The 14,866-nt window shown below is 39.5% G+C and overlaps 3 protein-coding genes across 4 annotated transcripts in view; 1 reads left to right on the top strand and 2 right to left on the bottom strand.

Moving 5' to 3' along the window:
• Window positions 1-14,866, top strand: part of LOC110833841 (lutropin-choriogonadotropic hormone receptor) — a 137,309-nt gene that overhangs the window by 4,252 nt on the left and 118,191 nt on the right. For both annotated transcript variants that reach the window (XM_087352755.1, XM_087352754.1), the window contains exon 2: window positions 8,475-8,527. The gene's annotated coding sequence lies outside the window, so the exon portion shown is untranslated. The remainder of the gene's footprint in view (window positions 1-8,474; window positions 8,528-14,866) is intronic.
• Window positions 2,025-7,694, bottom strand: LOC147873227 (4-vinylanisole receptor-like). The gene is made up of 7 exons (XM_087352776.1): window positions 7,082-7,694; window positions 5,367-5,643; window positions 4,338-4,597; window positions 4,143-4,242; window positions 3,176-3,280; window positions 2,928-3,083; window positions 2,025-2,669 (listed from the first exon to the last, which is right to left on the bottom strand). The coding sequence occupies exons 1-7, from the start codon at window positions 7,354-7,356 to the stop codon at window positions 2,589-2,591; spliced, it is 1,254 nt and encodes a 417-aa protein (XP_087208902.1). The 5' UTR covers window positions 7,357-7,694; the 3' UTR covers window positions 2,025-2,588.
• LOC110830167 (uncharacterized) lies at window positions 11,227-13,415 on the bottom strand (the record flags this gene model as incomplete). Its single annotated transcript, XM_087352613.1, has 3 exons — window positions 13,302-13,415; window positions 12,432-12,708; window positions 11,227-11,490 (listed from the first exon to the last, which is right to left on the bottom strand). Coding segments are annotated over exons 1-3 (642 nt in total), but the record flags the coding sequence as incomplete, so codon positions are not given.

Here is a 14,866-nt window from a genome sequence, read left to right as displayed (position 1 = left end):
CTGATGGCACGTCTTTATATACAATGTCGTGTTGCGTACAATATTTATGGCCCACGAAGGCCGTCTCTGTTGGTTCCTGCGGTAAATGCGCGATTGTGATGGGCGGGGTCCGTGAGTACTTGTCACGTTTCTGTAGTAGCAAAGTTGTCTTATTGGAAAAGAGATTAATTGATCAATGATATAAAACTTATTTTGAGTGAAATACTGGGTGATTGAAACTTTTTTGGAATTTTTTCTGTACACAAAGAAATTCCTTGGCATAATTTATTTGAGGAGGACTTAGTGTAATTATATTTATTAGTACTACCTGACGTTCCTCTACGTTTGCTATAACTTTCGATACTCATAGTATTTTGCTAAACTAAAAGTTTAGTTTAATTATCAATAACATTATGGCTTAGGCAATTTGGTTTCTTCCGCATTTAGGATTAAGATATGCCCTTCCAACGTGTCCTGAACATTTCGTCTTGTTATATTTCTACAGTTCAGGATAAAATTCGCGGTAGCGGGAGGGGGAGGATGAGGGAGAATGGTGGTGAGTAGAATGTGTTTCTGCTCTACAAGCTTTTCAAGTTTCTTCCCTTCTTATTATACACATGTGCCCACGTCCCAAGAGCTAGGTCCAACGACGGTAATGTTGAAGTTCGCGGAGATAAATCGACATCCAGAAGTACACTGTAACATCGATTAGTAATTGGATAGAAATGGATTCTTTAAGCTGGATTTATTGTCTGCACTCTTGCAATGAATTACTCTTTGTCCCTGCAGTCTCTTGGTCTGTGAATCAGAATTGAAATAATTGTTTTCTTCTACACTCTAAGTTGGTTAGTCTGTTTTGCTCCATTGCATACACTGCAGGCATGATAATGTCTCCTAAGATGAAAATTACATAAATGTTCTTGCCTATAATGTGGGTAACATGGCCATTATCAAAGCTGTCCCAAGACACGTGCTCTATACAACAAGGGTACACTACACATGAAAACTCAAACAAACATTGCTTTTCAAGAATTTATATTTTATGCAGTAATGTTTGCCTTCTTCGTAATGATTTAATGTGATTAAGATATTACATTTGTCCTGTTATATGAATATTAATCATAAATGTATGTAATTTTTTTCTTTCCTAATTTAGCAGAGGTAGAGAGAGACCTCTGGTGGAGTTCATTCCAACAGTTGTTTTGATAAGCCGTCGTCGATGAATATTTTGTTATTGTTGTCGGTAGAGTTTTCCTGTCAGGATAAATATAGAATTCGGCGTTCCTTGGCCTGATTTTTTTTTAACGTTGTTTTCTTATAAGTCATCAATTAAGGTGTAGGTAAATAAGGAACGTGCAGCAGTTTGATTGACTAATCATATCGATAGTTTATTAGAATATCGAATTTGGTAGAAATTTGATGTCATGACATTGGTAACCCTGGAACGTTTGTAATTCCTTCCGTAGTGAGGTTCGTGTTTTGATGTTTTTCTGTATAAATTTTACGCTTTGTCAGTGATAGGAAGTGCTGAAAACACATTCTTATGCATACCGATTAAAAGTGAAGTGTCCTTTTTTATATAAAATATGAGATGACGCAGTGCTGCTGTTCAGAACTGGGTTAATTTAATTTACAGTTGGACCGGTTAATGACGCGGCATCTTACGCTCATCAGCAACATTGAAATTTATAATGGTTTGTTTATTAACTCGGTTTTATGAAGAGTCTGGGGGTTACTTCCGTTAGAATGTGTTAAGTGTAACATCTAAATTCAATCACCGGTCACGCGTGAAGTTGAGTGAACTGGAATGCTTTGAATAATTTTTGGTTGCAAACAACGTCGCAGTCAACCTGTACTCGGGAAGGCCCGGTTTCAAATCTCAGTTTTTCTTGGCTTCCCTTAGTCCCTCCAGGCAAATTCCAAAATAATACTATGAATTTGGCCAACACCTTCCAGATCTATGATTTGAATCTATAGGCTATAGTTTGAGGCACTTATGCCATAAAAAGTACTGAATTGTGTGCTTCAGGAAATTCTGGATGTTTCAAATATGGTGGGATTTGGGGATTTCTTAGGCCAATAGTAATTGTAAAAATTAATGTGGACCCATACATTAAAGTTTTGGTAATCATTCTTTATTTTTAAACTTATTATCTTGCTTGTGCTCCAAAATTTTTTGGATTTATGCCTAGTATAGGCTATAGTGCTTCAGGGAGTGTGGTCATCAGTCCATAATGACAGTAATTAGCTATACATTCTCATTTGGGATAGTATCCCTGTGTGTGCGCAGAACCACATCGGTCGACATTGCGCTGGCCCAGCTCAGTTTCCAAGAACGCCCGCAGCGTCACAAATTGAAGGCCATTTAGAGATTTTATTAAATAGATGAGCTACAACATTTATCGCATTTTTAATGTGTTGACGGTAAAATATTGTGTTAGAGAGCAGTGGTCGATTCTTCCTCGGAAGTAATTTTCAATTGAGGTTATAGGAGGTCTGTGTGTTTCGGCGCTAGTAAGACGTGTAGAATAGAATTGATATGAGATAGCATTTAATAAATGGAATTGATGCTGTGAGGAAGATTTTGCTACATATTGCAGATTGTTCTTCTATTCGGTGCCACTTTCTTTTATGTTTTTGTCTTTCATGTTCAGAAGAAACATGAAGAAAGATGCGGATTGGTTCATCATCTATTGACAAAGAGAAAGGACACGGTGTTTAAACAGCAGTTAAACTAAAGGAAAATAATTAATATAATGGGGCATGACAGCCTGCCGAAATTTTATTATTGATTCCTGGCGTTTATGTTTTTTCAGCATTTTAATAGGAATTTAAACACGATTGGCTACGAACTATGTTCTAGTGCCAGTAGCTGATCTGCAGAAAGACAAATTGCAGTGAAACTTAATCGTACATTCAAGTATTTAGTTTAGGAAGATTCTTCTTACATTCATCATGGTCTTGTTGGAGACTGGAACAAACTTGCCAGCCGTGAGTGTAAACTCCTTGTTGGCTTTGGCGATGATGAACATCAGACAGCGTTGGAACGGGACAGGAGTTCCCACCCAGTCGCACCCCCAGGCCGCGTCTCTAACACTTTCAACCTGAAACAGTTGACGTGTAATTATAACGGACATACCTGGCCATTATTTAAGAATAAAATTACGACATGATGTTTCTGTAAATTGTCACTTACTTGTTCTGAAAGCTGTGTCCCAAGACTGCAGAATATAAATGTGCTTCCGATCAGCAATCCGTAAACATACGCGGCTTGTGCCAGATCGGTGTGGTCTCCCAGACTCTGCAGAAAACAACGGGTATTGAAACCAGCAGACGTCTTAAGGTTTTAGTGAATTACACTCATACCGCGTGTTATGTTCGTAAGGCGTGGTCCCGTCACGTCCTTTGTTTAATCATACCATTGTATTTGGCACAGTTGCTATATTCTTGTTTTATATTTAGAAACTACGAGACGCGTCCTCAAAGTAAGTTTCCCACTCGTCCCACAGCTAGCAAACCTTATATTGCGCGAAGCGACTGTGCGTACGTGATAGAGCAATGACGTAGCATGGCGCATGTACTAACGGTACTTCCCGCGTTCTCACAGTAGCATCGTTGCAGCTGTTGAAGATGGAGGTTCTTATTCCAGCTCCCGCCGACTGTGAAGTGCGGTCAGTGATAACGCTAGGCCGCACACGGCTCGACGGACAGCAAGTCTCCTGCAAGAGTTCAGCTGGGAGGTTTTTAATCATTCACCCTACAGCCCGGACCTCGCTCCCAGTGATTTCCATCTTTTCCTACACCTCAAGAAATTCCTGTCCGGTCAGCGTCAGCGTTTTGAGAATGACAGAGAGGCGGAGATGGTTGTCACACAGTGGTTCCAATCCCAGGCGGCAGACTTCTACGACACAGGTATTCAAAAGTTGGTCCCACGGTATGACCAATGTCTCAATTCCGGTGGCGAATATGTTGAAAAATAGCTGGACACTTGCTGTATCTGTTGCAATAAATATTTCCATGAAATTGTGTTTTGTTTCTGTAAACGGCCCCAGGGAAACTTACTTCGAGGACGCGCCTCGTATATTGGGAAATGTTTGATACTGTTGAACGGACTGAAAGTGGACCTAACATTCATACAGTAGCTAGACTAAAACACACGTTACCATGACAGCGGAGAATGCGACGAAACACATCGTAATCAGTATCATCAGGAACAAACCGCATAGCGCGAAGTTCATTGTGTCTTCTAGTGCGCTCATGTACCTGAAATTGAGCAGAATTAAGATGAGATCGTCCGAAATAGACTCTTTTTTGCCGTAACTGATGCTGGATACAGTGATTGCATTATATGTACGTACTGCATGATAAGTTGGTGATGACGTACGCATTCATTGAGCTGTTTCTGCATGTAAAAGAACACATTTTGAATTCTTGCGTCTTGGCCAGTCTCATCTTTGTCTCCTGATTGAGAGTTCTGTTGTGACGTGATGCTTTTCTGTGCAATGGCCGATAGTTTCGCCTTGAGCTTCTCCAACTGACTGCACGCAACGCACACTAACACGGCGTACAGGATAAGGAACCCAAAAAATACGCTCTCGAATTGTAGTGATGCAATCACCTGGAGGGTAGAAGAACATTGGATTTTACTTAACCCCTTAAATCATAGTAGGACATGTCTTTCTCAATCTGTGATTCTGTAGGGATAGCTTTGGTTGGGTTGCGTTGGGTTAGGTTACGTCAATATGAATTGGGTTAGGTCTCCAATGACAGTTATCGTCACTACGCATGGCGTCGGTTTACCAACGTCGTGTTTGATGGAATTTCGAGGTTCGTTCGAGCCACAAATGACCTCTTGTGGGGGCGTCGCGACGCTCGGCTTCGGTTTTCAAACTTTATGTTCACTGGCGCCCCAAAGTTCACCGGTGATATATAAGGCGCCCTTAAGAGGCTTCTGGGCTAAAAGGCGTCGCTACGTTCGGCGTCTGTTTTACATAATCGACTATAGTGCCATCTGTAATCTGAACTGTGAAAATGTTGGCGTTTTTTGAACGAGTCGCAACGCCTATCGTCATTCCCGTACGTTGATATTAAGTTATATTACTTCACCTCGAATTGGTGTTTGGATTTTTTCGGAGATACATTTAAAGTGAACGAGATTCTACTTGTCTTCGACTCAAAACCGCTTAGACAATCTCCAGAGAGCACCATTTACTTTATATATAGACCTAAATATCACTTTAATTTTTAAATACATTAAATTGTAACTTTTATCGTCATGTGGGTTCAAATTTCTTTACATTAATAGTTGATTGGATGGAATTGTTACGTCGCAACTTAGTTCCAATGCTTTTGAATCAGATAACAAAATTACAGGAGCATTATCTTACCTGCGAAAGAATTATTAATTCGTACACTGGGGTAGTAGAAGAGTCGAAAGGATACCACGCTCTGAACACCAAATCGTGAGAGAGAGCTATTCGCACGGATGTCTGGATCACGTGATATACGGTGGTGAAAACAAATAAGTTTTTGCTGACGTTCTGAATGTACGTTATCAGTCCACCCCACGTATGTCGTCCAGTGTCAGGATCTTTGTTCGGCACGTCTTCCCATGTGAAGAGTTCAGTGAGGTTAATCAACCACTCAAATTTGACCATACGGAATCTGAAATCCATAACAAATTAGTGTTTTCGAGAAAGAGCTAGGCGTTCACGTACGTCCACTTAGGTTTAGACTTGTCTAGGTACAGTCAAACCTCGGTTCACGAACTTAATTCGTTCCTAAAGGTCGTTCGTAAAACGGAACTATTTTCCCTATAGGAATTAATGTAAAATGGATTAATCCGTTCCTGGACCCCAGATGATTGCTTGTTTAAAATTTTACAACAGTACTTTGTGCACAAGTTCTTAACACAAAATCAATGGAAACCGTTAAATCTATCACAAGAAAGATAAACACAACACTAAGCAGATCAAATATATACGAAAACTATCCTTCATTGGTTTGTGTCCCAGTAATGATTTCTCCTCTTGGGTGATGTATGTCCTTGGCATTTTTTTCCAGAACAGACTGGTTTCGTCACAGTTAAACAGTTGCTGGGGATTGAATCCATTAGCTTTTACATAGTCACTAAAATCTTGCACAAATTCCTCAGCAGCTTTTTGGTTCGCACTCGCAGACTCCCCATGCCTAGCCACACTATGTATGCCAGTTCTTTTCTTAAATTTCTCAAACCATCCTCTGCTAGCTTTGAAAACATCAATATCACCACTAGTACCAGGATACTTTTTTACCAGGTCATCATGCAATCGCCTTGCTTTTTCACAAATCATACCCTCAGAATCACTGTTACTAACTGACATATTGTAGTTTATCCAAATTAGCAGCAATTTCTTCACTTCTTCAATCGTCTGTGATCTTTGTTTAGTAATAACTGTCATTCCTCTTGCAACATCGGCTTTCTTGATTGTCTCTCTATTTTTAAGAATAGTACAGATCGTTGATTTTGCCATCCCAAACTGAGTAGCAAGATCAGAGACACGAACACCATTTTCATGTTTCTTTCTTAACATCTATCATGATATTGGTATTTTTTCTTTTCACTTTGCTGCTATCATTGTCTTTCTTTGGCCCCCATGCTGGATCATTCTTCTACGAATACTGCCGACGCTGATACTCCCAGCCTATCGCTCCACGATGTTGACGGGCTTGCGTGTTCGTAACTCGAGACACAGTAGTCATCCGAGACGCTTTGTGTTCAGAAAATTTGTTCGTAAACTGAATTGTCCGTGATCCGAGGCGTTCGTGAACCGAGGTTTGACTGTATATTAATGCTGAACGTGTGTTCAAGGTCTGAAGTTGGCTGTTTTCTGGAATGATGCGCCATGTAGTCTGGTAGAAATTTATTGACGTTTCAGAGGCACTTACCCTATTAATAGAGGAAGCCAATATATCTGAGACGCATCTGAGTAAAAAAAAAACCTAGCTGTATCATCATCACTGTTCTTGTGTGCTAAAACAAGTTGTTATTAAAATATTTATCTTGGAACACATTAATAATATTTCATTTGCACGTAATTGTATCCGATCTTGTAAGAACTACCTGATATTGAAATACATCCAGAAAATTAGCACGCTGGAAAGAATGACACGAAATGTCTTCATGGCTTCCTGTAAGTCGTCACTGTTTAGGACGTTGTCCATTATCATAGCGAGAAACGTGATATAAGAGCAGATCATCACCACAGAGTTGTACATGCAGTTGATCCTTGATGGACTCTCGACGCAAATGGAGACACCACCCAAACGCAGCAAGAATAAAGTTACGCGGAAACGGTTCTCAGTCAGTTTACTTGTGTTTGGTTGCGTTGTTTCCATATTGTAACTAATTTGCCAGAAAGAATAATAATTTACGTCGTGTTGTTGAATGCTATCACACCGGAAGGAACCTATGATAGGCAGATCGACAGTTCAACTGAAGGCACGTCTCTATATACAGTGTCGTGTTGCGTACAATATTTATGGCCCACGAAGGCCGTCTCTGTTGGTTCCTGCGGTAAATGCGCGATTGTTATGGGCGGGGTCCGTGAGTACTTGTCTTTTTTCTGGAAATTTAAAGCAGCATTAGCAAAGTTGTCTTATTGGAAAAGAGATTAATTGATCAATGATATAAAACTTATTTTGAGTGAAATACTGGTTGATTGAAACTTTTTTGGAATTTGTTCTATGCACAAAGTAATGCCATGGTATAATTTATTTGAGGAGGACTTAGTGTAATTATATTTATTAGTACTACCAGACGTTCCTTTGCGTTTGCTGTAATTTTCGATTCTCACGGTATTTTACTTAATTTTGTTAGCAAACTTTAGTTTTCTCTAATTATCAATAACATTATGGCTTGGGCCATTTGGCTTCTTCCGCATTTAGGATTAAGATATGCCCTTCCAACGTGTCTTGAACATTTCGTCTTGTTATGTTTGTGCAGTTCAGGATAAAATTTGGATTCATCCTTTATTTCCCGTGTAACTGTGTATTGGCCTATATAGTTGCGGATGGTCCTGATAATATTCAATTAATTTCTTGTCTTGGAATGAAGGTTTCTTACCTGAGAGTACACACACATACACAAACACAAACAAAAGCCAAAGTGTCAGAGGTGATATTGTGAATTGTGACGAGGTATTGACTTGAAGGTACGTGCCAACATTTTGGAGGATCATACTGACTCCATCTTCATGGCAGAAGATGAATTATATTACTCCGGAACTTTAGTATCTACCAACATGTCTTCATAGCACCAATATTGGCACCTCACCGCTGTGAGAACCCGATATCTCTTAATGTGCCTTAAGTCAGACACACATACTTAAGTCGGTTCATATTAATGCACGGATTCACGTCTCACAGTTCGGAGCGACAATTTCTGTTGGTCTGTTGGAGAATTTCTTTTAAATCTGTTGTATTTTGTGCCTAAATAATTGTTTCTTCTATTTCAGCTGTTGACGACGAGGAAACCGCAGTGGGAGGGGGAGGATGAGGGAGAAAGGTGGTGAGTAGAATGTGTTTCTGCTCTACAAGCTTTTCAAGTTTCTTCCCTTCTTATTATACACATGTGCCCACGTCCCAAGAGCTAGGTCCAACGACGGTAATGTTGAAGTTCGCGGAGATAAATCGACATCCAGAAGTACACTGTAACATCGATTAGTAATTGGATAGAAATGGATTCTTTAAGCTGGATTTATTGTCTGCACTCTTGCAATGAATTACTCTTTGTCCCTGCAGTCTCTTGGTCTGTGAATCAGAATTGAAATAATTGTTTTCTTCTACACTCTAAGTTGGTTAGTCTGTCCTGCTCCATTGCGCCTTAATGATCACTTCTTGTCTTGTTCAGCAAAACTGCTTTCGCAGTCCAGAGGCTGGTAAATGTTAGGGAACAATTTATTGGCCTCCAGACGCCGCTCGTTTCTGCCACACTGTTCCCCGGACATATTACTAGAAGCTTCGAGAATTATGCGCGCGCATCATTTCCTTTCCCGCCCGGAGTCACGTGACAGCTGTTCGTGCTAAAATACATTTCCGAAACCTGATCTAGTGCTTGTTGCTGGATATTTTTTTTTACAGTGAAATTTAGCATTCCGGACTTTTTGCTTGTGACTTGGTGGGTGGACAGATAAGCAGCTATCGTATCTTCAGGGCAAGTTTGTACCCCATTCTTGTTTGTGAGGTAACACCCACCCAAGAAGAGCACGACTAGATGTGATGTGAAATGATTGCAAAGCTTCATTGTTTTGTAGAAAATTACGTAATTTTATATTCCGTGCTTCTTTCCATTAGTTGTGTCTTTCATTTGAAGAAGGAACATAAAGAAAGAGACGGTCTGGCTCAGGATCTGTGGACAGGCAATAATTATTATATTAATTACACAAATCAGTGAATTAGCTGCGTTCGAGAACAAAGTTCTGAGGAAAACATTTTTACCCAAGAGGGAGGAAGCAGCAGGGACGTGGAAACAGTTACACTCTAAGAGGTCTCATAATTTGTAGTCCTTGCTAGGTATTATTAATAAGATTAGGTTTAGGATGCTGAGATCCGTAGGACTTGCAGATCGTATGGGAAATGACACATACATACAGGATTTCAGCCGAAAAATCTGAAACGTAAGAGTTAACTAGGATTACCTGGGCATAGACAGGAGGATAATAGTTAAACGAAGTTTAAAGTAATAAGATTTGAGAATTTTGAGTGGATTCAAATGGCTTAGGATGGGAACCACTGACGGGTTCTCGTGAACACATCAATGAACCTGCGGGCGTTTGCTAATGACGTCTGATCTCTCAATAGCAGTGTTTGTTTTGTGGGAATAGTGTCTTATATCTTATTACAGGGAATTCTCGAAAATTTAATCGATACCAACATTAAATATTGAAGCACAGGAATTTGTTATGGCCGATACTACCCCGTGGTTTTATTTACAGATCAAATTTTCCTCGTCCCAAAGATTAGTCCCGTTGTTCTGATATTTAATATAATTTAGTTTCTGTTATTATTTGTGCACCTTAAACCAAACTAACAATAAGATCAACGATGTTGTTCTGGATTTTGACGCCGTGTGGATTCGCATGCACGCATATATATGGCGGAGGGAAACCTAGAATATCAATACAGTCATCCTTACCGCCTTGAGGACCTCAATTCTAGAAAAAGATAATATTTCTGAACATTTTTCAAACACTTTAGACTTGAGCTTAATATGATTACTTAGAAATTCAGCGACATACCCATTATTCGTTGTGTACACTTCAAGGCATACGCATTCCTTACGAATTACAATATGAGAACTGAGTTGCAGAATTTTCGCACCTTCTGTTTTACATTTTATGGTACAGCATCTCAGAAAACATTTCTGAGTAGTAATGATCTTACATTCATCATGGTCTTGTTGGAGACTGGAACAAACTTGCCAGCCGTGAGTGTAAACTCCTTGTTGGCCGCGGCGATGATGAACATCAGACAGCGCTGGAACGGGACGGGAGTTCCCACCCAGTCGCACCCCCAGGCCGCGTCTCTAACACTTTCAGCCTGGTAGAAATTCACATAGAGTTGGAGTATCCGAGAGTGTGTTATATATTATACCTATTTTATCGAAACAGTTCTTTTATAAAATTTACTTGTAATAATTGAGTTATTACCTCTTTGGACAACTCAGTTCCAAGCCAGCAGAACACGCAAAGACAGCTCAGCATTGCTAAATATATAACAACAGCCTGCGATACATCTACGTGGTCACCCCAGCTCTGTGCGAAAGAGATAATGCGTGAAGTCGAAACGAGCGAACAGGTATTTTTCTGGATTTTGAGTCAAAAATACTATTATACGCGACGTTACATTCTTGTCATTCTGAAATTAGTTGCGGTTTTTAATAAATAATATGAACAAATTTGAATTCTGTGGTAAATAGTTTACTGTAGGCGTAAATGAGATAAGAACTTTAAATTTAAAGACGTAAGTAAATACGAACATTAACATGTTCTGATTCAAATTAAGTGAATACTTTACCGTAATAGCAGAGAACGCAACAAAACACATCGCTGATAGCATAAGAAGGAATAAAGCGCACAGTACGAAGTTCCAACAATCTTCATTCGCCTGCATGAACCTGCATATAGAAATGAAAAACTAAATATCAAATCACTAACTCGGTTACAGCCTTACATCCGCTTGAAATGTAGATTTTATTGCATCATACCGTTTTATCTGCTGGTGGTGCCTTATGCAGTCGTTCAGTTGTTTTTGCATGTGACCGAACAGTTCCTCAGGGGTGAGGGGATGTCCCTCTCCATCCTGTTTGTTGGTCTCTGCCCCACACTCCTGTTGTAATGTGATATATGTCTGTCTGATGTCCAGTATGGCCGCCCTGAGTTTCTCCAGCTGACTGCAGGCCACACATATGAACGTAGCGTACAGACTGAGGAAGCCAGCGAATGCACATGTGATGAAGAGCGATCCTATGGCCTTTGAGAACAGAAACTGTTTTTAATATGACAAAGGAAAAAAATCTAAACGAATTATCATTAACTTTGGACCAGGCAGCTTTTACGGAAAGGCAGAATGTGTTTGGATTTTTGGTGGACGACAAACCCATGTTAGAACTGATCTGAGTCGAACCCTGTCTGTTTTATGAGATCTCAAATCTAAATTATCTCACTTTATTGCTGTTAATTTTCCATAGATTAGCGTTAATGATTTTCTTTATAAAATAAGATACACTATCCTTTGGTACTCATTTACTGTGTTAAATTTTTTGAAATTTGTCTACCCGTGGTTCATGTCGAGGTGTTTGATGACACATCTTGTGTTTATACATAAGTATCCTAAATTCTCAGGCGGGCGAAACCAAACTTTTAATGATTGTAAACAGTGTGGGAATCAAAATAAATTGTATTTTTCTGCATATAGATAGGGTATGGCATTGTATTTGTAGTTTTGCATGAATATTAACCCTTCACAGCCTAATGATAACTGTGTGTACCACCTTACTTAACAATCAGTAACTCTGCGTTTTGCATTTATGTATTTCGTACGATTCTCACAGTAAACAGCGATTATTTCCCTGAACAGCGTTAACCAGTCGATCTTTAAATGTTATTTAGACGAGTTTTAACTTTAAAGGGCTGAACACATTTACTGATTACAAGGAATTGTGTCGAACGTAAAGTACATGTGTTCTGACAGAGAAAGTTATAAAATCGAGATGGAGTTAGGACAAAATAATTTTACATCCGAATGCAGGAAATAATAAACACAAGTACTTAGTCCTCTTATAATATTCAAGGCTTTTACAAGAATCTGTTTAAATAATTAGATACTCGCCCAAAGTAAAATCTTGTAACATTACCTACCTTGGTATAACGACTTCCGGAAGCCCGATATTATATAAGCATGTTTCTAATTACCTGTACTAAATTTACAGCAGCGTACGCTGGGTTCACTGTTGTGTCGAACGGAAACCAGGCAGGGAATACTTTGTCGTGACTGGTCGCTATGCGAACAGAACTCTGAACAAAGTGGAATGTGTAGATGAGAGCGGAAGCATGTGATGCAATTTTCTGAGTGACGGGCAGGTATCCGGCCTTCGTCAGGCGCCCGGTCTCAGGATCTTTCGTGGGCAGTTCTTCCCAGGTGAAGGAATCAGTCAGGGCAAGCAGATGCGCGATTTCACGTTTGCGAAATCTAAAACAGAAATTCATTCACACACTTTACAGTCCACGTTTTATGTTCGCGGTACCTGAAATTCAGTGCTTAGAAATAATTACGGATTTCTTGACTGCTTGGGCGACCGATGGCTCATCAAGAAATACTCCTCTTGATGTTGTTAGTTAATAATTTAATCTCTGCGTCATCATAACATAGGCCTAATGTTTTAGTTAGGTGGGATTTTAGGTTCTCACGGCTGCGAGTATGAACATGGCTGTCTTCTGGGATGTTGCGCGATGTTTTCTGGTAGACGTGTACGGACGTTTCAGAGATGTTTTGCTGCCTCCATCGTCATGGTGTTTGCCCTGATGATTGAGGCAGCAGTCCCCTCTGAAACGTCGGTAAACTTGTGCCATACTGCATGGCACAGCATTCCAGAAGACAGTAATCTTTTTATTTTTGCTGGCTTTGTGCTGATGGTGTCACCTTTATATTATAAAACAAAATACAATTAAATTTTCGAGCATGTACCTTACGATGCGTTTGTTGAATTACCATTATATAGTAGAGCACTGTTCTGTTTTTTAAAAAAAACACATTATGGTATAGCGTGGTGAAATCTGAGGTACCTGAAGAATAAATGTATCCATACGACAAGCTGCATTCCAAGTAATGCTCGAATGTCCTTCATTATGCCCATTAAACTGTCATTATTAAACAGGAGGTCCATCAAACAGGCAGAATACGTAATATAAAAGCACACGACAACGATACAATTATATACAGTGTGAGCTCTTGATATTGAACGTACGTTGAGCGGAATTCCCACCAATCTTAACGTAAACAGACTTTTACGAAATCGTTGCTCTGTCAGGCCATTCACACGTAAGTGTTGATCAGTCATAATTTAAGTGGTCGCCTATGGAAACATGGAGGCCTGTTATTGTACTGTAGCGTTGTTTTATCCTTGTCACCGCCTTTCACACTGAAGATGAGAAATTCAACTGACGGCTTCATAACTCAGCACCGTTTATATGTGCGACGACGTCCGATCAATCCAATTAAGTGTACAATATTGATAAGTCGTGAAGATAGACTCGGTGCAGAGACTCGTATTTCTTTGCGTGTCAGAAGAGGGTGGCAACTCTTAATAGACTAATTCTAAAGCTTTCGTGTGCTTTAACTTTCCTCGGAAGTCGTAAAACAGAGCAATGTTTCAGCATTCAATATCGTGTTCAATTTATGACATTAAGAAGTTGAATTTTGAAAAGACGTGGGAAATTGTTAATGTTTGTCAGAACTTGACTTCTCTCCCCTAAAATCATATAAAATCTATTAATTTTGTTGTGGTGTTCGGAGTTTGTTTTGTTTTAATCGTCCCCAATATTTTCCTTTGCCTTGTAACAACTCCTCTTTTCAATTGTCACCTCTCACCCATCTGAAAACTAATTAAACCAGCATTTCGCATTTTGTTTTTTTTATCAGAATGCCAGTCTCTGTGTAAATGCATTAGCCTGTTTTGATAGTACTCTGTTGGTGATCTGCAGAGTTTAATCGGTTAGGAAAAGTACGCATAGCATAAGAATTCTGACGCGTTCGCTATGATCTTGCCTGTAGATTTTTTTTTTAAAATTTGTGATCACTTACTTTTGATGTTGTCTTACAAATAGCGTAAAATAGGCTGGGCGGAGGAAGAAGGCCTTTGTGTGTGACATGAAATTTGGTCAAAATCAATCTAAAATGTGTTTAATCTTTTTTTATACAATGTTTGTTCGACACATTTCTCGCTCAGATAAATATTTAGCGAATTACGCTCAAGATGGGCATGTTGACGAATTTTGGTAAGCTCCCAATATAAAATTTCACTAAAACCTGTCTCTCGATTGTCGAGTTGTTACATTCGGACAGACGACTGACATAGGGACAAATAGCGGGGGGGGGGCATTCTGCGTATTTTTGCAAACGTTTTGTTTCATACTTGCCAGAAGAATTCTCTTTATATGCATGTGATCTTGTATAAAATGCTTTGGTAGCTGTGTGAAGGATTGACGCGTGATTTCTCTTGCGTGTTGTTGACAGTATTCTGTTTCAACTGTTAAAGCGTCTCGCTGTTCTCGAGTTTTTAAGAAGTGTAGAAGGGAAAAAAAACCAAAAGCGAATAAGAAACGAAAAATAAAGATGACGTAAAGTTAAA

The sequence above is a fragment of the Zootermopsis nevadensis genome, unplaced genomic scaffold, assembly GCF_977971745.1.
Source record: "Zootermopsis nevadensis isolate Lab colony 2312 unplaced genomic scaffold, Znev_1.0 Znev_ptg000021l, whole genome shotgun sequence".
Taxonomy (NCBI): domain Eukaryota; kingdom Metazoa; phylum Arthropoda; class Insecta; order Blattodea; family Termopsidae; genus Zootermopsis; species Zootermopsis nevadensis.
This window is presented reverse-complemented; position numbering and strand designations above follow the sequence as displayed.